The sequence below is a fragment of the Neopelma chrysocephalum genome, unplaced genomic scaffold (genome assembly GCF_003984885.1).
Source record: "Neopelma chrysocephalum unplaced genomic scaffold, ASM398488v2 Primary Assembly neopelma1_98, whole genome shotgun sequence".
In the NCBI taxonomy this organism is placed as follows: domain Eukaryota; kingdom Metazoa; phylum Chordata; class Aves; order Passeriformes; family Pipridae; genus Neopelma; species Neopelma chrysocephalum.
The window spans coordinates 3,931,167-3,953,680 of NW_020897761.1; the positions used below are offsets into that span (position 1 = coordinate 3,931,167).

The 22,514-nt window shown below is 55.7% G+C and overlaps 3 protein-coding genes across 8 annotated transcripts; 2 read left to right on the forward strand and 1 right to left on the reverse strand.

The window, feature by feature from the left end:
* The first annotated feature begins 3 nt into the window (after positions 1 to 3).
* On the forward strand, positions 4 to 8,367 carry PRDX6 (peroxiredoxin 6). The gene is made up of 5 exons (XM_027694712.1): positions 4 to 187; positions 2,101 to 2,257; positions 6,342 to 6,488; positions 7,032 to 7,178; positions 7,726 to 8,367. Exons 1-5 carry the CDS (start codon positions 96 to 98, stop codon positions 7,855 to 7,857), a joined length of 675 nt encoding a protein of 224 aa, XP_027550513.1. The 5' UTR covers positions 4 to 95; the 3' UTR covers positions 7,858 to 8,367.
* Positions 8,364 to 16,091, reverse strand: FAM78B (family with sequence similarity 78 member B). Of its 6 annotated transcripts, XR_003536107.1 has the most exons (4): positions 15,829 to 15,924; positions 14,413 to 14,476; positions 14,145 to 14,286; positions 9,743 to 13,484 (listed from the first exon to the last, which is right to left on the reverse strand). XR_003536107.1 is itself a non-coding variant. In XM_027694703.1 (2 exons), exons 1-2 carry the CDS (start codon positions 16,089 to 16,091, stop codon positions 13,764 to 13,766), a joined length of 786 nt encoding a protein of 261 aa, XP_027550504.1. In that variant the 3' UTR covers positions 9,743 to 13,763. The 6 variants fall into 6 exon arrangements, 1 of the variants encoding a protein (XP_027550504.1); XR_003536106.1 differs by lacking the exon at positions 14,413 to 14,476 and adding an exon at positions 8,364 to 8,507 and having other exon boundaries at positions 13,311 to 14,286; positions 15,829 to 16,091; XR_003536105.1 differs by lacking the exon at positions 14,413 to 14,476 and having other exon boundaries at positions 9,743 to 10,019; positions 13,311 to 14,286; positions 15,829 to 16,091.
* Positions 16,092 to 16,304: 213 nt separating this feature from the next.
* Positions 16,305 to 19,415, forward strand: PLPP6 (phospholipid phosphatase 6). The gene is made up of 2 exons (XM_027694704.1): positions 16,305 to 16,863; positions 18,599 to 19,415. Exons 1-2 carry the CDS (start codon positions 16,467 to 16,469, stop codon positions 18,967 to 18,969), a joined length of 768 nt encoding a protein of 255 aa, XP_027550505.1. The 5' UTR covers positions 16,305 to 16,466; the 3' UTR covers positions 18,970 to 19,415.
* The last annotated feature ends 3,099 nt before the right edge of the window (positions 19,416 to 22,514 follow it).

Below are 22,514 nucleotides of genomic sequence, written 5' to 3' on the forward strand. Positions count from 1 at the left end.
CGGAGGCCGCGCGCACGCGCAGAGTCGGCGGCGGCGGCACCGGGAGAGAGGGGAGGGGAGTGGGAACACCGGGAACACCGGAGGGATTCGCAGCGATGCCGGGGCTGCTGCTGGGAGACGAGGCGCCCAATTTCGAGGCGGACACCACGCAGGGCCGCATCCGCTTCCACGACTTCCTAGGAGACTCGTGAGCGCCGGGGATGCGGCGGGAGCGGGAAGGGGGGGTGGGAGCTCCGCGCAGCTCTGGGCAGCGGCGCGGGGGTTCCTTCCAGATGGGTGAATTCCGCGTGTGGAATTGTGTGTGCGTGTGCCCAGCGCGGGGCGGCACAGTTCCATGGACTTCTTTCAAAAATGTGGGTTTTTTCTCTCGTGGAGCCGCAGCCCCCACCCGGGGAGGTCGGCGGGGCGGAACGCGGTGGGTGTCCCGGCGGGGCGGGACGCGGTAGGTGTCCCGGTGGGTGTCCCGGCGAGGCGCACACGGGCTCCTGCGGGGGGGCAGAGCCCTCGGGCCCATCGCCCTCATCTCCGCCGTGCCCTCCTGCGGGATGCGCGGCCGCGGGGCGAGCCCAGCCCTGGAGGAGAGGGCAGAGCCCGCGGCAGGCAAAGCCGGGCTTGCCGGAGCAGCGCTTAGCGGAGGCCAGTCCCAGAGATCCGCTCGGGTGTCACATTCCGGGTGTGTGGTGCAGCAGCGGCAAAGGGCTCTGGTCCTGCCTGAGCCCGACCTGGAGAGCCACGTGCCGCCGTCCGGCACCGTGTCCCGCAAAGCCTGTTGCTCCATTTTTGACACAGGCACAGAATGTTTGGGACTCGCTCCCGGCAACGCTTGGCAGGCTTGAATCAGCGTTTGAGTCCCCTTCTTGTCGGCATTGTGAACTTGGGTAAATGGGGAAAAAAAGGAACCCTCTGAGCTGCAGGGCTTCCAAGACTGGCTGTTCCAGCCTGGTTACCCACGTGGAACCTTTCTTGGACAGCTTCTGCAGTTGGTTGCTGCTATTTATTCAAGGAGTGTACTTATTGTGTAGGGAGACTCGTGGCACCAGTGGTGGGGTGGCTGCCCTGTAACTTCCTGGTGATCCAGGCTCTGGCAGAGTTACAGGTGCCTCACTTGACCCTTCCAGCACAATTCCCAAATCTCTAAGACAGGGCATTCCCAGCTGCTGTGGTGTGTGGCTGTATTCAGTGAACACTGGGGGCCAGGTGAAGCACAGTGCAGTGAGATCTGTGAGTGTTGAGCTGAGAAATGGTGCAACAAGTCCCTGACAGGGAATTTGAAGTGCTGGGGATGGCTTTGCATTAGCCTCTGGAAAGTCCTGACAGCTGGGAGCCTTTTTGCTACAGCCCATCTTGCTGCTGGGCTGCACTGCTGCCTTTCTCTGTGTACTGGTTACCTAACTATAAAGTGTAAGACTAGTATTTACCTGCTCTAAAGACTCAAAATCCACTGATAGCAAGCACTGGGCAAAAGCAAGGTGGCACTATCATTGTTACAGTAGCCAGAATGTGATGTTGACTTCTGGCTTCCCCTGTTAGTTGATTCATTCTTATTTTTTCATTAAGTGCCTTTAGCAGCTCACAGCAGTGGCTGGTTTAAGGTTTTGTCCTATCACATTCTTTTGAGTTGCATGACATACCTGAGTGTATCTCCTCAGTGCTGGATGAGATATACAGGATAGTGACCAGCCTTGTGAATCAGTGATCATCTCTGCAATCACGTGGCTGGCAGGTTGGCATCTGCATCTCCTCACACATGTGGTCTCTGGAGTGCAGGGTACACATGGCTCCCCCAGGCTTCCTCACGTGGCATGGTGTCCACCTCCACACCAAGAAACATGCGCTCTTCCAGCATCTCCTGTGGGATCCTGGGAGGAGAGGGGGCAGCAGGATGCAGTGAGTTTCTCAGAGCATGATGAGCAGAGTTTATCTCATGAAGGCTTCTAGCGATAGGGAAGGCAAAGTTCCCAGGACAGGATTTCCACTTACCACAGAGACAGGCTGTTCCTGCATTGGTCTCCGTGCCATGCAATCTGTACAGGTCTTTGTCTGTGGCACAGACCAAACCGACACCTCACCCTAACACCAACTCCTGCTCTCTCCTTCCAGATGGGGCATCCTCTTTTCCCACCCACGGGACTTCACCCCCGTCTGCACCACAGAGCTGGGCCGGGCGGCCAAGCTGGCGGCCGAGTTCAGCAAGCGCAACGTGAAGATGATCGCGCTCTCCATCGACAGCGTCCAAGACCACCTCTCCTGGTGCAAGGTACAGGGCTCGGGGGGAGTGCAGGGGGAGCTGGCACTGCTGCCTTGCTCCGAAGACCAGAGGAGATGCCCATACAGAACACAGCACAGGCTCAGAGCTACAAACCTCACATCCCAAAGCATGGAGCTGTTAAAACTCAGAGCAGAAGGTCTTCTCCCTCTTCATGGAGCACTCCAAAGTTCAGGGCACTCTATGCACTGATACTTTGCTACAAGAAGAAAACAATATTACTGCCAAAAAGGGTTAAAACATGTGAAGGTGACGCCAAAACCTGAGAGGAAGGCAGCCAATCCACAGACCCTCAAAAAGTTCTGTAATAAAACAGGAAAAGAGGCATCAGAAGTGAAGAGACGGTCTTCAAAGGATGCGATTTGTACTTAGGGAGGGAAAATAAAACAGAGAACAAACAGGACATGTTAAACCTAAAGCCACAAGTAGGAGATTGTTAAATGTAAAACCATCATGAGGGAGTATAAAAAAAGATGGGAATGGAATAACTTGCTGAAAGAACTTGAAAGGAACTAAAGAAAAACTTCAAAGGCAGCCTCAGCAATGGTGTGCTGCCAGGGAAAATGACTCCAGGGCTCAGAGGTGCTTAGGCTGTAAAATGAGTACTTCAGACAGACATGGTCAGAGTGTAAAAATCCCTGTGTGAATTACCTGCCACTTTCTTAGCTCTTTAAATTGGGAATTTTCTCACACTTTTTCCAGGGGTGAGACGTGCATGCAATAAGAGGTGTAAAAGGTGAGAAATTTCCACACTCAGACACTGTTTCATGACTGACTGGCTTTACAAATTACCTAATTTCCTTATTGCTTAAATTGACCTTTGTACCTGAGTGGTTCATGACCAGTGTCCCATCAAGCCTCAGAAGGGCCTGAGAAAACCAGTGTACAAATACCACACCAGTAAATGAGATTTCTGTGCTGGTCAAACTGGCTGAAACCAGCCATCAAATTAGTGAGTAACATCTCATTAAATATAATAGAAAATTTGGGTTGTGCTTTTGTAAGGGAGTCTCATCTCTTTATTGGCTAAATCCCTTTGAATTAGGGTATTGCTGACTTCTAAAAAGTCCAAGAAGCTTTCCAATTAATTCAGCTTTGTGAAGGGCAGACTCTTTCCTGCAGGGAGACAGGAGGAAGCAGTAAGTTGTGTCAAGGGAGGGAAGTGCTGAGCTCCCTCCAAGGCCTGCAGGGCTCTGTGGGGTTCAGCACACTCAGGTGATCTGGAAAAGGCATGAGCAACAAGCTGACTTTGCTGATGGTAGGGAATTATTCAGCACAACCTCAGGTAAAACCAGGAGAAGTTGCAGAACAGCTTCTTGATGTTTGATGGGAGGCAGAGTAAGAAAACCTTCCAGGGCAACTACAGGGAAAGGCAGAGGGCAGTGACCCAAGCTGTGGTCAGCTTTCTGTCAAGCTAGAGAAGCCTTGGAGATGCCTTGGAGACAGAGGTTTGGAAGTGTCAGCTCAGCACCTGTCAAAAAGAAACCTGTGAAAGTCCTGCGGAGCGAAAGGTCCAGTTGGTGAGGACAAATCCATAGCAGACTGGAGTCTTCCATCCAGCCTGTGTTTAAAATCACCCATCTCACAGACTGCAGTGGAACAAGAAAAGGTGCAGAGGGGAACAAACCTGCCTGCAAGCAGAACTTCAGATAATGTGGAAAACTGAAGAGCTGAACTACAAAGGCAAGTGTTAGGGCCTGCTGCAGGTCTGAGACGAGGGACAGTGCCCCAAAGGTTCTCCTGCCCAGCCATGGGGAAATAAAAGAGCTTAACAGAGGTACCAGGCCTTGGCAGAAGCTGGCTGTGTTAACAAAAACAACAAAGTCTTCATTAAATGTTAGATTTAAACCTAGAAACTGCAATTTCCTTCACTAGATCTAAACTTGGAAGTCCCAGGAGTGAGCACAACTTTGGGCAGACCTCTCTGTGCAACATTCCTTTACCATACCTATGCTTTCTCTTTGGATGAAGCTCCTAGCAGCAGTGAGAGGATGAAGCTGTTTTTACCTGGAGCCCAGCCTGTGAGGAAGCAAGTGGGCAGGAGGGGTGGCTGAAATCCTACATGAAACAATAAAGAAACTTCTGCTTGCTTTGCTGCCAAATTTCAGTGGGCAGTTGGGGCCTGGAAGGGTGGAACCAGTGTAGCCAATAATCCTCATGTCAGTTTGCTCAACTCTGCTTTCCCAGCCAAAAATGTCACTGCTGTTCTTAGCCATCCCAGGCCAAGACCCAAAGGCTTGCTCTGGGACTCAGAACAAGGCTGTAGCTCAGCCAGGGATTGATCCCACTTTCCTACCTCCCAAGTCGGTGTGCTGCTTCTCTAAGGGGTGGCTGAATGCACAAGCTGCTTAAGCAGGGCTGGCTGGCATGTGCTGTGCATGTCAGAGGAAGTTACAGTGCTCTCTTTGGCCACTGATGCCTTTACCTTAGTGAGTGAGGGGTGAATAAAGCACTCCAGTGATGTCTGGTTTCAGCTTGGACTCTGGAAAATAAAATAATTCGTAGGGAAGCGAGTTGTGGGTGTCCCATTGCAAAACAAGGTGTGGCTTGTGAGGCTGTTTTGTAGAGCTCCCCAGGTCATGAAATTACGTGCATTTTGGAAGGAGTTACAGTCCACAGGATTCAGATATTACTTCTCAGAAGCTCTTTTCATCCTCCAGCCCCTGCTCTGAAGAGGGAGGGAGTGGGTGCATGTCATTTACCACCCTCCATCCTCAGCCTCCTGTGACTCTGTGGGGTATTCAGCAGCATTTTGCCTCACCTGAACTCTCCAGCCTTGCTTTCCTTTCCCGCTCTGCTCTCACAAGGCAGGTCTGCAGGAGAACAGAACAGATTCCTTCCTTCCTTCCAAGGCAGGCCTGACCACAGCCCAGCTGAGATAAACGGCCCCTTTTCGCAGTGCAGTGCTGACTCAGAAAGGCACGGGGGGGAAATGAGCAAAGAGAAAAGTTGGAAAGGTCACATCTTGCCACGTGTGCACCACTTGACGTGCTTGCAGCATCCTGAGCAGCCAGGTGAGGGTTACAGCCTCTCGTGTGGGTGTTGCAGTTAGTTCTGTCCCCATGTAGCGTGAAGAGGATGGAAGGAACAGGCTGCTCTGTTCTGGGGCAGAAACCTTGAATTAAACTTGCTTTGATGCTGGCAGCTGCTCTGCTTGTGCTGCCTCAAGCAGGCTCCTCCCAGCACTGCGGAGGCTCAGTATGACCTGTGAAGGTGCTACTGCAAGCTCCAGTGATAACTTGAATGCTTTGGCCAAGTCCAGACCAGATTTGGAGATGCTCAAAATACAGTTTCCCTGTGAAGCAGGTCAAGTTTAGGCTAGCACAGGGAGTAACCTCCTAAACCACGGTCACATGGAAGAGCCTGCAGGGCTGTTGAAGGGAATGGTTTTCTCTTCTGTCCCAGATGTGGTTCAGAAAGGAGCGTGCAGTGTCCAAGCACCTGCACTCAGACATCCACTCTTGCTTTCAAGAGCCTTTAGTTAAGTAAGTTGGGAGTAAGAATGGAGCTGGTCCCTTGCACAAGACGTACAAAGTGTTGGACACTTGACCTTTGTTAGCTGTAGAGTTGCTGGTTTGCTCTGCTGCTGAAGAAACTGTTCCTTAAATGCACAGTTCAGTTCAGGTGTGGCACCAACACGTCTGTCAGTAGTGCTAGATCATGTACTGGGAGAGAGTTGGAAGAGGGACACCTCAGGGAAAGGTGGTTAAATCTCCCTGAGTCACTTACACTGGCATTTTGCTCCATATTTGCTCCTATTGCTCCATACCCACAACCTGGGAAAAGCAGCTGGTCCAAGGGCAGCTGAGCCAACAGGGTGTGAGCACAGACAGCCTAAGAACTAACCTCTAAGAGCAAGGCACTGTCCAGCCTGACACGAGAGTTTCTGGTTTGTCACCTGGTTTCTGGAAACGGAGAAACTTCATGGAAGGCCACAAGTCCCTGGCTGTGCTGTCCCAGCCTGAGACTTTGGGGCCAGTCAAACCACGGGCTCCTGCAGAGCAGCTGCTGAACATGTTTCTGTCTGGTGCCCGCAGCCAGGAGTGTGAGTGTGCCGATGGTTTTGTCTCTGCAGGACATCAACGCCTACAACGGGGAACAACCCGCGGAGAAACTGCCCTTCCCCATCATCGCTGACAAGGACCGGGAGCTGGCTGTCCAGCTGGGCATGCTGGACCCGGATGAGCGGGACAAGGATGGCATGCCCCTGACTGCCCGTGTGGTGAGTGCCCGGCCCCGCAGCGCCTCTGCCTTCTCTGCCTGCCGTCCTGCCCTGTGTCTGTGGGGCTGTGCTTGAAGATGGGGGCAGCTTACCTGGGTGGACATGGCTATCTTCAGGAGCTGGGTTGACTTCGTTGGTCTGGAACGATGAGGAAGAGAAGGTGCAGCACTGGTCTGCTGGCAACAGCTCCACCCACTCATCCTGGTTGTGTCTGTCCTGACCTAAATTTTGTCAGTGCTTGATCTGCTGGACTTTCCCTCTCCCCTCCTGTGCTTGCATTAGAAGGGCACAGGTCAAGGGGAGGAAACGTTTCAGGTAGCAAAACAAGCTGGCATTGGAAACAGGACTTCCCAGAGCAAAAGTGTGTTCCCTGGGCATCACTTGTTCTCTAGGAGATCCCCACCATGGCATCTCCCTTGTCCCAACACTTGTGATCAGGCAGGCCACCTCCCAGGAAAGGAAGGCACAGCAGGGCTGAGCAGATCCAGCAGAGCAGTTGGACAAACATCTGCCCAGCCCCTGACTTTGTCTCCCTGTGCTCAGGTGTTCATTTTTGGTCCGGATAAGAAGCTGAAACTCTCTATCCTGTACCCAGCCACCACTGGGAGAAACTTTGATGAGATCCTGAGAGTGGTGGACTCCCTGCAGCTGACAGCCTATAAGAAGGTTGCTACCCCTGTGGACTGGAAGGTGAGGAGGGGAGCAAAGCTCACAGCCAGGAAATGTGGGAGACCCATGGGGTGGGGAAAGCAGCAGGTGGAAGCAGCCTTGCCTCTGAAAACTCCCATCTCTTGCAGCCTAAGCTCCCAGTGGTTTGTGCCAGCTCACCCACCAGCCCACCTCCCAGGGAAGCACACCTTTACAGAGGGCTTAGAACACCAAGGGGGAGCCAGCCTAAGCAATAGGAATGGATGAGCAGACTTAGGCAAACTGTGCTCCTGCCTACATCACAGAGATGCCCAAACTCCCCTCTTGTTACTCCCTGTTCCCATGAGAGTGCTTTGGGGAAGAGCTGGGCTGTGGGATCCTGTTGGCAGGGCTGGCAGATGGCACAGCTCTCCCTTTGGGCATCACCCTTGTCTCCTGGTGTAGCTCCCACTCAGCCCTCACTGCCGGCTCCAGGCGGAGCTGCATGGGAAGTGCCTGGGGTGCTGGAGTGCTCCCAGGGAGGCAGTGCCACCTGCACCCAAGCCTGCCAGCTCCTCTGCTGCTCTCACAGTTCCCATTTGCTCCCCAGCCCGGTGACAGTGTCATGGTCGTGCCCACCTTACCTGATGAGGAAGCCAAGAAGCTCTTTCCCAAAGGAGTCTTCACGAAGGACCTCCCGTCAGGCAAGAAGTACCTGCGTTACACCCCGCAACCAGAGTGAGGTCTGTCTGTCCACCCTGCCAGGCTGCACGCCCCTGGAGCCTTCCCCGTGCCCAGCTCCTGCCCCTCTGACACCACACGATCAAGCACTCTGTACCATCACACTGATGGTGCACCACAGTATGAAATCCTCCCTGTCCCTTTCATCCCCCGCTTCCCCTCAAAACTAAACCTCTGGGTGTTTTCTTGCCTTGAATCAGCCCCACAAGGAAGGTGAGCAGACCAGTGAGGGGTCCAGGGCTCGTGCTGTTTGATTACCAGCCAGGCTTTTTCCATGGTGAGAAGTGTGGTGTCAGCAGCCAGGCTCCAGAGCTCTGGGGCCTCCAAACTGCTGCGTGCCTTTCAAGGCAGCTGTCACTAACACGTTAACACCTTTGGTCCCATGAGTAAGGGAGGAGCTGCAGAGCCAAATCTCTCACTTCTTACTGCTTTCTCATCTCTTGCTGGAGGATGATTGTTTTCGGGTTTTATGGAAGAGGGAATCAAGCAAATAAACTGACCTTCAGTACTACCTGCAGTGTCCCTTGTCTGTCTCTGCTGGGCCCCACGGCATCCTGCACAATTTACTTTGTTTCCTGTGGCCGTGCAGCTGGGATGGGTGCCCATGCTCCTGGGTGGGTGGCAGAAGCACAGACTTCCCTTGTTCTTGCTCTGTAAGGAAGGCATTTTGAAAAGAGGTTGTCCCAGGGCACACAGGCAGTGTGCTCTCCCTCTTCATGGCAGAGTCTCAGCAGTGGGAAGGAGACACCTGCTCAGGGAACATGCCTCAGCCTGGCCTTCTGTTAGTACTGGGGGGTCCTACTCTTCTTCCCAGAGCATGGCACAAACCATGCAAACTCCTGCCTGCTCTCCCTCACCTACACCTCAGGGATTTGTCAGGAGATGAGCAATGTTTTAATATAACACTAGGAAAGAAACCTGCTCACCAAATAGCTCATAGGCTGGCTGCCAGCATCCCTCAGTGCCCAGCACAACCAGCAGCACTTAAAATGAGCAGCTCTAAGGAAATCAACTGGCTTGGGGCACTAACGTATCCCCCCAGCATGTGGGGAATAGCAGGGTTGATGCTCATGGTAAGCAACGCACTGGATGCAATGAGATGGATCCAGCATCCTGTGGATCCCAATCCTGCAGCAGCATCCACACCCCTCTTTCATTACCCCAAAAAAAAAAAGGGTTATATTAATTTTTAATTGCCTTCAGGAACTATGAAGTGAATATTGGTGTATTTCCCCAAATGGCCTTTAAATGAACCTTCAATATGAAACTTTATTATTCCTGTATATTATTTTTTCTAGGAGACAGAAACAGCTAGTCTCTGGGCTGACTTTTGTTCTCGCTCTTCCACTCTGCATGAAGTGGGAGGGGGAATCTGCAATTTCAGAGGGGAAACATCTCTTTTCTGTGCAGTTTTTCAGCTTTATCAAACTTGGCAGCTTCCCTAGTTCCCCACGGCTGGGCTGTGCAAATTCCTGGGTTTCTTGCTGTTCCCTCAGCACACAGCCCTCGCCTTGATCTGGTTTTCTAAGGCAAAAAAGGAACGTCTGCCCCCTCCAAGCTTTCCAACCAACTGCCTCGTTTTCTGGAAGCTTGAGGACACAGCCCCATGGCATGCTTTGTGCAAACAGCCTGCCCTGAGCAACCCTAGAGAAGGGGCACTGCAGGGCCAGCACAACTTCTCTAGGACACCAGAGAAGCCTCCTGCAAGCAGGGACAAGGGGAAACAAATCCTGTCACACGGCCCAAGGGCTTAACCCCAGCAGGAAGCAGCCACTGATCCCACTTATTAGGCAAGCTGATGACCAAAAGGAATTCCTGCCTGCTCCCTGGTGCTGCTGTAGCCTCAGAGGTACAAACCAGCCAGATGGACTCAAGCAAACACAGGGTTTGGTTCCAGTACAGCTCGAGTGGTTTTCTTTTAATCCCAGAGAAGTGAAACGCAACATTTGTTCGAGTTGGTAATAACATCCAGAGACAGAAGTCCAAGCCAAGTAAAGTCATTTACCAGTCCAAGACTCGGTAAAGTCATTTGTGTTTAAGGCACTCTGCAAAACCAGCTTTCCTCTCCTTCCGATTTTCCCCACGCGGCAGCAGAATACCTGGTTTGGTCTTTTCTCCATAGTGACATTCATATGTCCTGGCTCTTCTCACCATCTCCGGGAACTGGCAACAGCAAATCCAGCGGGAGCCGAACAGAGAAACGCCAGGAGGCCGGGTCAATAAATACGGACGGGCACGGGAGGGAGCACGGGGGCTCCGAGCTTCTGCAGGAAGGCGACAAGCACCGGATGCCCTCCCTGCAGGCACCGATGTGATTCCTCTTCCTTTCTCCCCCTCTCGGCTCCAAAAGGGGATGGGAGCGCAAGGCCCGCAAACATCGCTCCCTAGCAGCGCTCTCAAACGTGCGGCAGCACCCCAAAATGCAGGGGGCTGGGTGGGGGGAGACCCAGCTGCCCCCACTGTGCAGCACAAATGACACACACCCCCCAACTTCCAGTTGTCAATAAATACCAATAAATAACTTAAATAAATAAATAGCCAAATAATTAAATAAATAAATAAATGACCCGAGGACACGAAGGAGGGGAAGGGGCACCCCGAGGCTCAGGGCAAGGGGAGTGTGAGGGTGGGCATTTCCATGACCTGCCCCTCCCTGAGATAATGGGGTGCTGGTGCCAGAGGGGGGCACAGGGGAGGCATCCCATGGGGTGGTCAAACACAAGCCCAGGGGTCCGGGTGCTCATCCAGCCACAGGGATGTGAGCCAAACCCAGACTCACACATGGGAGCCCTCACCCACCACCTCCCTCCCTTTCGTCTGAGCCCCACACCCAGGCTCCACTGCTCAGTGCTCACCCAGCACCTCCTCCCAAGTGTGAGCACACACCTTTTGCCAACATGCAAAATGCCTGCACATTTCTGCAAACGTTGTTTGCCAAATTTTTTTGCAAACAATTTTTGCAAACTTTTTTTCCCCCTTCTTTTTTTAATGAAGAAATGCCCACGAAGACAACCCACGCATCAAACTGAGTTAAGTGCATCAAATCCAGCCATCAGAGAAGGAGCGGGCACAGAAACCTGGCAAAAGCCTGGAGAGGTGAACACAGGCATGGCCCCGGGGCTCAGCCAGCACCTGCCTGCAGGCTGGGGCAGCCCTGGGAGCTCAGGCACACGGCTACAGCGAGGCACCGAGTCTGACACTGGCACCAAGCACCTCCCTGGGGACGTTGTAGACATTCATAGAGCAGAAATTCAGCCACTGCTGTCTCAGTGTCATAGCAGACAATGTGCCACGGCTCGGGCCAGCTAGTACATCCCAAAAGATGGAAATGAATTCCACAGCATCTCTGCATCTGCATCCCCACTCTCCCAGACAACTGGAACCATGGCAATGCCACAGCAGCTCCACGAGCTGACAGCTAGCATGCAGCCCTGGCCCTTCCCCGTGAGTTCTGGGGAGCTGGCTCGCACAGCCTCTCTGAATGCAGCATCCTCTCCCAGCGGGAAGCCCATCTTGGGGTTACCCATTTATTGGGGAACTCCTTCCTCTGGCTTTTTAGCTCTGATGCTGCCAGGGGCTTTTCTGTCCCCCTGGTCAAAAGCATACACCTGCCTTACTTCAAACCAAAAGGTACTTACCCCTCCTCTTCAAATCCTTAAGGAAAATTGTATTTCAAGTTTCTAACCCCTCTCCACACACACACTTTTTGAGAAACAAAACATCAGTGACGGCAAAAGCTGCCATCAGTCCCACACCAGGACAAAACCACAGGCAGAGTCTCACAGGAGCAGGACATCTTCCCATGCCAGCAAGCTTCCTGTGGAAGTTCTGTGCCAGAAAACACAGCAAGCCAAAGTTCAGAGCCCCCTCTCCCTCCAAAGCTTTCCCACAGCAAGGCTTGTAGCCCCCCACAAAACCCCAACATAGGCACCGAAAGCAGCAGGTTCCCAATCCGCCGCAAGGCCGGGCGGGAGCAGCAGGACTGCAGGCCCGGCACAGGGAAGTGTGCACCAAGGCATCAGAATGCAGCACTCCCAAAGGAAACAATAAATAAAGAATTGAACCAGCAGCAAATACTACTGAGGATAATAAATAGCGCGGGGATTTCACAGGGATTTTTGGTCTAAGATGCCTGGGGAGCCCCTTTGCTGGCGGGGCCTGGGGATGCACATCCCGTCCTGGAAAGGCAGGAGATGCAGCTGAAGCTTTGCGGGAATTATGCCATGGGGATGTGCAGGCACACCACAGGGAGATGAGCAGTACTGGGCTGGGCATCCCAGTACCAGGCTGGGGGCAGCACTGCCAACACCTCAGGAAAGGCTTCGCATGGAAGTGTCACACAGCAATCCTCCCCAGGCTCTCCTGGCAGCGGGACAGCAGACAGGACCCTCCCAACAGGAATGACCTGCATCCCCAGGGCAGCACAAACCCCCCATAACGTGAAGGTAGGGGTGTAGCTGGAGGAGCCGCAGGGCTCACGCCAGGACAGAGAGAACAGAGAAAGCAGCAAAAGCTGTAACTGCCTGCCCAGGAGATATGGGACACCAGGAGCAGCAGCAGCAGCACAGCCGTGGCTTATGCCTCTGCTGCAACTCCAGGCTGAGATCCTGGGAATGGCCAGTTGCATCCCACAGCACCGTGCTGCCCCATGGACCAGCCAATGCCAGCCATCCAGGCAATGAGGGGTGAGGAGAAAGGCAAATAAACATCCCTTGTTGCCCCAAAGCACCTGTAGCACCGGGAGGCAGCTCTCAGGCAGCACATTCACCTCCTCCTTCCCAGGCAAAACTAGGCCTGCCCTGCACAGCCTCCACCCATGGAAAGGAGAGCCTGGGGAGTTACCACAAGGCGTGCCATCCCCTCCACTGGTGTCCCTGCCAGTAGCCAGCCTGCCCCACGGGTGGCTGAGGAAGAGGAGGGTCTCCATGTGAGCCAGCATTTGTGTGGAAAATGAGCAAGCACCCAACTTCTAGCAAGGGACTTGGGTCTGCAATGAAGCAAGTGGGTCCCAGGGTACCTCCAAACTGGTTTGGGTACCCCACACACACACAGTCAGTGAGCACCTGGGCCGGGTGAACAGGCACCACTCCCCATTTCTCACTCTGCTGAGAACTGGTTTTGCTTCTGTGAGAGACAGGTCGGTGGGACTGGGGAGGGGAGGTTGAGGAACTGCAAAGACTTAGTGCACCTTAAAACAAAAGGACATCTAACCTGCCCTTAGATCTCACTCCAAGACGGAAAAGAGCTATGGCATCTCCTACACTCACAACTACTCCAAACACACCCAGATGCATGCAAAACATGACCCGCTTCCCCTCGGCTGCAGAAAACCCCTCCCAGCTGGGGGCACCAGCCAGTGCCGGGCTCTGGCTCAGCACCCTGGCACTGTCTGTTCCCACCCCATTCCCGGGCCCTCCTGCCCAGCATCAGCAGGCAGGGCAAGGGGTTAATTACCAATCTGAAATGCATAGGTACGGACACCACAGGGACCGGTGCCCCAGCAGGAAGGGGCACTGCAGGAGCCCTTCGCATCCAGCAGGCATGGTCTTCACTTCTATCTCCAGCTGGGTGGAAAGCAGCATTCACCATGAGCACGGTTCAATCACACCCATGGCTTCTTGCACTGCCCTACAAGGAAAGACGAGTCGTTTAGGTCAGACAGCCTCTGTGCCAGCCACAAGCCCCTGCAAGCACTCAATTCCACTTCCTGGGAAATCCTCCAGCTGGGCACACCCTCTTCTGCACCCTTGTGCCAGCCAGGCTCTATTTCTGACTCAGGAGGAGCCATGTTTCCAACCACAACGACAAAGGCAGGAGAACCCAAGAGGTCTGCTTTGGCTCAGAAACCCTGTTCGTTTGCAGCAGGCTGAGAGCACCCAGGTCCTCACGTGCGTGCCTGGCACTGCTCTACTTGGGAGGTATCACGACTATAGGCTGCCCTCGCTTGGGTCTCCACATGAGGACTTGGGCATCGTTGGCGTTGGGCTTCACTAGTGCGTTTGGTGGGATGGGCTCCATTCTGCTGAGGATCCGGGGCTGCTCCTGCTGAGTCCTTCCCACCAGCCGTGCCCGCTGCCCCAGCAGCTGCATGGGATCAACCTCAATGTCCACTCGCATCCTCCACTTTATAGTCTGCAAGATGATCTTTTCCTTGGTGGTGGTGTTCATGGCCACCAGCCACGTGGTAAAGCTCTGGTCCCTCTTAATCCTGGTCAGCAGCGGCACGTTACTGTTGCTCACGGGGACAGCCCACGTCACACTGGGGTAGAAATTGTCATTCATGCTCACCGAGAACCTGGAGATCTTGTTCGTGGGCCCGACCAGGGTCACAGTTTCTGTGGTGTTTCCATACCAGGGGTAGCTCACACCATCCGAATCACTGATGGCTTTTACTCTTCCTTCTCGCAGGTCGGGCAGCTCCCAGCTTGACCTAAGTGAATGGGAAGAGAAAGGCCAGGTTAGCAGGGAAATGGCACCAAGGGCACTTGGTGAGGGATGGGAAGGCCAGCAGCATGGGGACCCTCTTCCCTGCCTGCAGCAAGCTCTCAGGACCAACCTGAAGAACAAATTCAACGTTGGTTCCTTTGCTGAGACTCACACGTCCAGCTGAAGCCTTTGCTCTGCCAACACAATGTAATTTTAATTAACCTGCAATAAAACTGACTGGGCCAAAACGCATTGCCAAGTTTCTCTGGGGTCACTCTCTCCTTAATCAGCTCCTGTGCTGGAGAACAGCCTTCCTCATTCACCAGCTGCAGCACCATGACCACTGCACTGGCCCAGCCCATCAGCTGCCACCCCAGCCCCACGATAAGTCTGTAATTTTTATGCCTGTAAATAGAGGCACCTGCACAGAGACACAGACAACAATTAAATTCCACAATTATGCCAGCCACTGGTGCCATGAAATCCCTGCAATATGGCTGGGGGGGGGAATTCCAGACCAAATCTTTGCTGACAATCTCATTACTAACACCTGTGGCTACAGCAAGGGAGACAATCCCACAGGGTAATTACAGGCCCGGAGTTCTGGTGAAACCTCCTACCAAGTCCGAGCTCTGGCTTCAAACACATCTAGTTTTTAAAGTTGCCTGGCACTGGGGCCACACCTCTGCCATCCCCCAGATGATGGCCTCCACTTGCTGGATGTCCCCAAGCGCTCCAGTGCCACAGGCACGTGGATCTGCTAATGATGCAAGGATGCAGGCAGGCAGCACGAGGACCTGCTGCACACACTGCCCTGTGCTGGCAACCCCTGGCACCAGCAGTGGGAACGCCCCATCGAGCCAAATGTACCCCTCCAGTCATCTCCAGCCCCTCTTTCATCACCCCTCTCCAAAGGCAGAGGACACAGTGACAGAGCCAACAGCTTTGCCCCTTGGTGTCCCCTCAGGTCACCACACACTCAGCCTTGAGAAAAGCTGTTTTCCAGCAGCCACTTCGGCCAAGCACTGCAAAGCTTCCCGCTTCTAACACAAGCCAAGGGGGCAACTCCCCCAGCACTGCCCGCACTCACAACCCGGCCCCAGAGGGGAAACGGTATTCGGGGGAGACAGCGGCCACAAAGCCCCCGAGCGGGCAAGCCCCAGGCTACTGGGATGGTGCAGGAGACGCTGAGGCACACGAGGAGCAGGAATTGCGGGGTCAGGGACTGTGCTCGGAGCGGGCGCCGGCGTGAAGGTGGCGCCCGTGTGTGGCTGTGGATGCAGAGGCAGGGTAGGGGGGCAGCTCCCAGTGCCTGGGGGGCAGCACATGGTGCCACGGGGGCAACACACGGATTCTGGGGTGGCAGCAGCCGGTACCTGGGTGGCAGCACGTGATCCCAGGGGGGCAACACACGGTGCCGAGGGGGCAGCACACGGTGCCCGCAGGCGTGCCGGGGTGCCCTGTGTGCCGGGGTGCCCACGCCATGCCCAGCCCGGTGCCCCCACTCCGCTGCTGTGCCCGTCCCCCCCGCGCCCCCCGTGCTCACACGCCGAGGTCGCTGTAGGTGTTGTAGAACTCCATGTGGTTGCAGGCCTGGATCCAGCCCACCACCCAGGTGTGGCGCCGGGCGATGGGCGGCATGAGCACGCGTGCGGAGGCGCGGAAGTAGGGCGTGCGGTACCGCAGCACCACCGGCGAGCTCTCCTCGATGGCCGTGGCCGCGGGCTCGATGGTGGCCGACACGTCCGACACCACGATTTGCTCCCGGCGCACCCGCGCCTTGCAGGCCACACTCTGCAGGCACCCCATGGCCGCCGCAGGGCCGCCGTCACCGCGGGGCCGGGGGGGCGGCCGGGGCCGGTGCCCGCCCGCCGCGCATCGCTGCCCGCAGCGAGGCGCCCGCACCGGCGCCGGCAGGGCGAAGGCGCCGCCGCCGCGCCTCTTACGGCCCCCGCCGGCCGCCGTACGCCGGGAGCTCCACGTGCGTCACGGGCGGAACAGGAAGCGGAAGCGGCGGCGGGGCTGCCCGGTACCGGGGCGGGGGAGGGAGGGCGGCACCGCCGCGTCCTTGGGGCGCTCCGGGAGCGGCGGCAGGGGACAGGGAAGCGGCCCCGGGCAGGGGGGACATGCGGGCCCGGCCGCCGGTGGCCGGCGCCCGCCTCCCGCAGGCCACCTCCCGCCGCGATGCCGAGCCCCCGGAGCAGCCGCGAGCGCCGCGCGGGCGGCAGCGGCGGCCGGCTGGAGTTCCTGTCGCTGAGCCAGCGCGGCCCCGCCGCCCCCGACAGCCCGTCCCGCCGCAGGGAGCTGCCGGCGGCCGCGCCCCTGCCGGAGGAGGACTGCATGAAGCTGAACCCGTCCTTCGTGGGCATCGCGCTCAGCTCCCTGCTCGCCATCGACCTCTGGGCCTCCAAGCGCCTGGGCGTGTGCGCCGGGGAGGGCTCGGCCTGGGGCAGCGCCCGCCCGCTCATGAAGGTCATCGAGGTGTCGGGGCACGGCATCCCCTGGCTGCTCGGCACCTTCTACGGGCTCTGCCAGAGTGACAGCTCGGCGGCCAGGGAGGTGCTGCTCAACCTGCTCTTCGGTGAGGCGCGGGGCTCTCCCGGGGGCTGATGGAGCCGAGCGGGGAGGGTGGGACACAACAAACGGCGCAGAGCTGGTGAAGCACAGCCCCAAAGGCACCTGATTTTGAGCGGCCCGTGCAGACCCATGTGGGGTGCCTGGCACCAGAGGCAGCAGCCCTGGACATGTGGTGACATGGGTAGGGCTCACCTGTCAGCACAAAGCTCTCAGGGTGATGAATGAAATATTTTAGCTCTTCAAGCTTATCTGAACATTGCATTCTAGGTGCAGCTTTCTAGTGTTGAGACACCAGCCCATTCCCTGAAAAGCTACTCTGGCATACAGACATCTGCACCCCTGGCTCCCTGCCTGGGCAGTGCCTTTGTGGATTGATGTGTATCAGCCAGTGAGGAAATTTGGTTTAATGCACACGTTTTAATCTTGCATTGCATAATATTTCACACTCACACACACAGACTATCCTAGGTATAGAGTCTTCATTTCTGCTCATTTAGAAACTGTAGTAGCTCCAGAGCACCAGACCTTTTCAGGTTCTTACTCTTGTATTAAGTTGCAAGTATCTCACACTTAGAATCTGAATTGAAATTTGCTTGGTGGGAACTATATAGGTTTGTGCATCTTTCTCATCTAGCAGCACATGGTTAAATTACAGTCCCACAGCAGAGCTGTGAGAAAGGACCGGGAGGCCTCCAGCCTAACTTCTCCAAGGAGATCTGACCCCGTACCAGAGCCTTCTCCAGCCCTCAATACTCTAGGCCAGAGCCACCCACCTCTCTGGGGCCCTGTAGCCAGGGCTGCAGCACCTGTGTGGGGAAGGAGGGTTCCCTCGTGTCCAAGCTGAACCTCACAAATCCTATGTAAAAAAAGTCATTGATCTAGGTTTACATGTAGAAAAAAAAATATTTATTCTGAAATGATTAACCAAAGGAAATGAACTGAAGTGACCAAAAGGTTTGGTGTCCAGAAACAAGCCTTAGGACAAGCAGAAGCTGGTCTCTTACACGACTTCCCTGGAAGTAGCAGCCCTGGCTGTGAGAGCTAAGCAGAACTCACAGGGGTAGAGAAAGCACCCTCTGACCTGCACGAGAAGCTGCTCTTGCCAAATACTGGCTGAACACTTCTCACAGATTCTTTGCACCTTCTACTACAACAGCCTTTATCTCTCAGGGGCAAGCCACTGTTACATAAATCATCCTTTAGTCATCTCTTGAAAACCAAAGCACAGTTAGCTTTCCCTCCAGCAGCAGGGAGAAGCCACACTCCAGGACCTTTGGCACCACACCAGCTCAGAGCCCCTCACGCAGAGCTGTGGCTGAGTGCTTGGAGCGGGTTGATCATTCACCCCGTAGGTTTGAACTCCGGTCACCCGGGCAGGGAGAACAATGCTGAGTCGGCACTGCCAGGAAGGGAGTTGTCCCTCTGCTGCCTTCAGGTTATGGGGCAGGTTGAGCCCAGAGTCACAGTGAGATCAGATTTTACACGAAAGCCCTGGCAGAGCCCTGTTGGGCTGTGGCAGGCAGATGGTCTGGTGGTACACAAGGACTTTGTGCAGCAGGAGCAGAGGTTGAGGACGTGGTCACGCTGCAGAAGGCCAAGTGCAGACGAGTGCTGTGCTCTCCCTGCCTGGGTATTGCAGCCATGGGGAGCAATGCCTTCTCTTAGCAGGTCTGGGCAGCCAAGTGCTTTCATAGTTAACAGCTGTGCTTTCAGTAACCCACTGCTCCTGTCTCTCCTAGCGTTGCTGCTGGACCTGGTGATGGTGGCCGTGGTGAAGGGGCTGGTGAAGCGGCCACGGCCCACCCACAACAAGATGGACATGTTCGTCACCATCTCGGTGGACAAGTACTCCTTCCCCTCGGGCCACGCCACCCGCGCCGCCCTGGTCTGCCGCTTCGTCCTGCGGCACCTGGTGCTCGCTGTCCCGCTCCGTGTCCTCGTGGTGCTCTGGGCCCTCATCGTCAGCATCTCCAGGGTGATGCTGGGCAGGCACAACATGACAGACGTGCTGTTCGGGCTGGTGCTGGGCTATGCCCTGTACAGCGTGGTGGAGCACTGCTGGCTGTCCCCGCTCAACGCGCCCGCCCTCTTCGCGCTCTGGGACCACTGACGGACGGGCTCCTCACAAAGGAGGGGCGTGCACTGGTTTCCTAAGCACGCACAAGGGAGGGGATACTGGGACTTGAACTCGCATCCTAAACCCCATCAGTCTGGCCAAGACTTGTACACGAGCGGTGCTGCAGGCTCCTGGTCTGCACTTGGATGTTTGGTGCTGTCTTGCCCTCCTGGTCAGGTGTCAGGCAGGGTCTGCACTGCCCAAACAGCTGCACTGACTGTTCTGTGACAAAAAAAAAAAACAGTCTCTGCAGAGCCTGGGGAGGGCTCAGCACATTTCATCCGGCAGCTTGCTGATGATACTGTGAATCTGCATGCTCTTGCTGGTCACTTGCAATAGCCCATGGTGTATGTGGTAGCTGTGACTTTGCAGAGGTTTGTCTACAATCACCCATGTATCTGTATTCTATAAATACACTGATCATGCTGCTGTCATAAGCATATCCTGTGCAGCCTGCTCTATAACACCTGTCTGGAGGGGCTCGTGGGGGTCTCTCCTCAGGGTTATAAGTAGCTCTGCCTTTCTAAACAATCTCTTCCCTTCTGCTCTCAATTTAAGTACTGCACTGAGGTCAGATATTGAGCAATGAGGACAGGCACCTAGCTCCCAGTGCCATGGGGAAAGGATAGTGGGACTGAAGGGTTGGTCCATCCAGTGGGTAACAGGGGAAGCAGCTCCCAACAGCAGCCTACTCCTGAAGCCCTTGTGCAGAGCTTCCCTGCTTCTCTTCCCCTCCATAGGATTTTCAGCTTCCCAGGGGGTACACTGCATTCTCAGCAATTCCTGGTGGTCAACATGTTCCCAGGCTGCAGACAGCCTTCTGGAGAACCAGCCCCTTCCTCAGACCCCAACAATATACTGTCTCCCAGGCTGCAAGGCAGCCCAAGGTCTGAGCCTTACCTGCACCTCCTGCAGGTAAGCAAGAGGCTCTGACAACCACCACCCGCCCTGGCACTGTTGGTCTGGTTTTCACAGAGGGCTGCTTGTCCTTGGCAGGATGGGACCACAAGGAGCCTCTGTAATGAGCTGGGGTTGAGATTGAGCCAGAAAAGCAGAGGAACCAGAGCCAGGCAGAGAGTGAAGGCTCTAGACTAAGCTTAAATAATGAGCTTAAACAGTGCTCCTGGCATATGGGTGGGGTGATTGGGTCCAGCTGAGGCTCCTTGTGGTCATTGAGGTCTCTTGATGCACTCAGGCTCTGGAAAGCACCAATTAAGTCATATTAAGACCAGGCAGTGTTTAAGTGTGCTGTTCCCCTGGGTGAAGTGTACAGGAGCAGCCTGAGGGCCATCGACACAAGCACCCTGTTACTGTCTGTCACCCACTGTCAGTTTTTCAGGGGCCAAAATGAAAATGCTTGACAGAGTTCCCCCAGAGCTGAGCCCTGACCCACTGCCAGGGTGAGCCAGTGAAACTACCAGATGTGGGTTTGTGCTCCAGTGACCAAAAAAATAATCCCCTTGGTGGCACTGCATGCCTGGGGAACTGGCTGGGCCAGTTCAGCATGTGCACAGCAGCACCTGGACACCCCAGCCAGCCCTCCTGCCCCAAGGCAGAGACGAGCCCTGTAGTGCCTGCAGGGCACAGACAGGTGGCACACTGTAGTGTGGGTAGAGTTTGAGGTGATCAGAGCTTGTTGAGATGTGCCTTTGCTCTTTCCCAAACACAGGGTGCATTTCATCCAAGCAATTCTTACAGTCGTTGGGGTCTTCCTCTCCAGGTCATGGAGGAGTACAACAGCAAATCCACACATCTGTGGCTTGTTCCCACAGCCCATGTGTGTGCCAAAAGTTGCCCTTGATTCACTTGCAGGACCCTCCATGAGCTGCCTGGTGGCACCCACCAGTGCACAGCCCTTCTGGGTCACAGGCCGCCCAGCCACCCTCTCACCTCTTCTCTACATCTCCCCACCTCCACCAAAGAGACTTTGGTTTCCTCCTGTGCTTGTCACCTGTCATTGCTCCTCCAAAGATGAGTACTAACCACTGATAAGAAGGAGGAGACTGGTGCTTTTCTGCTCTGCTTGTCCCATGGCACCCCTGCCTTCTGTGGAAGCCCAGAGCAGACACTGCCCCCCACACAGTATATCCTGGGTGCTTGCCAGGCATGGGGAACTGTAACTTTCCCGTGGACATCAACCAGCTGGTCTTGACCAAAATGCCATGGCATGAGCCCAAGCACAGCATGGCAAAGTCTAGAGCAGCACAACCTCCTGTAGGGAGAAGAGCAAGTTGGGAGGCAACCTGCACAAAGGTTTGATAGGACAGCAGTGAGGTTGAGAGTTCAGAGATCTCCTGTACTTTTCACCCTTGGGCAATCTGTGCAGAGCTTGCAGAAGAACCAGAAGCCAGCTGAGAGCAGAGCAGGGAGAGTAGTACTGCCAGTGCTGCCACACTGCTGTACCCGTGCTGATCCCCCTGCCTGGTAAGATGCTTTTGATGTTTTTTGACAGGCAGGCACAGAGTGCGGGTTGGCAGCACTCTGTGCTGCCCCGGGCAGAGATCAGCCCTTGCCAACAGCAAGGTACAGAAAGAGCTTTATTAAACTTACTGCAGACATACTGTGAGACTTAGAAGATTAAAGCCATTTCAGCTGCAGATCTTGACCCCTCTGCAGCCCTGTGCCTTGCTCAGCTCTGGGGCGAAGTTCCCTGGACATGGGAGAGCAAATTTCCGCTGCAGTTCCCAAGGGCTGTCTGGGTGAGTGTGCCGGGAGCCAGCAGCAAGCTCTGGATCCACATGGTCTGTGCCTCCTGCTGCCGGGGAGAGCCTTTCCCTAACTGGTCTCACCACCCTGGCACCAGTGACACCCTGACAGTGTGGTGCTCCTCGCACCAGGGTCCCGCTGGCCCCAGGACTCGGGCAGCCCACGAGTGAGCCGCGGCTATAGGGACACTGTGCCGACACGCCCAGCCCAGGGGCACAGGGGGAGTGGGCGATGCGCTGCCGGGTGCCTCTGGAGCAGACAGAGCCGCGCGTGCCCCCGGCTACCAGGATAAAGAGGGTTGGGCTGATCCATATAATCCCAGAGGTAAAAGTTCAGGGCAGCGTTTGTTCACTCAGCACGCACGCCATGGGGATCGGCTACGTGTCTGTTTTCCCGCACGCTGCCCGGGACGGCTCCTTACCCCGCTGTCGAGGCTGTAGCGACAGCCGCTCCCGGAAAAGCAGACCAGACGGCCGGGAGCCAGCCGGCTCCGGGCTTCCTTCCCCTGGCGCCGTGGGAGGAGTGACGGAGGGGGAGGGTCCGCTTACGGCCGCTGCGCACCACAAAGCCAGGCCGCGGTCCGGCTTCACGGCTCGGGGCAACCCGGCAGAGACCCCCGAGGGGCTCCCCGCCTGCCGCCCGCCTTCCCTGGGCTGCTGCTCCCACAGCCGCAGGTCGGTGGAGGGTGTCCCGGTTGAGGGTGTCCCCGTTGAGGGTGTTCCCCGGGCTGCCAGCACGCAGTGGGCACCGGGACAGCACGACGGGCATCACCTCGGGGAAGGAAGAGGGTGAAGGGCAAGGCAGAGGGGCTGTCACCCACTTGGGAAGGAGCC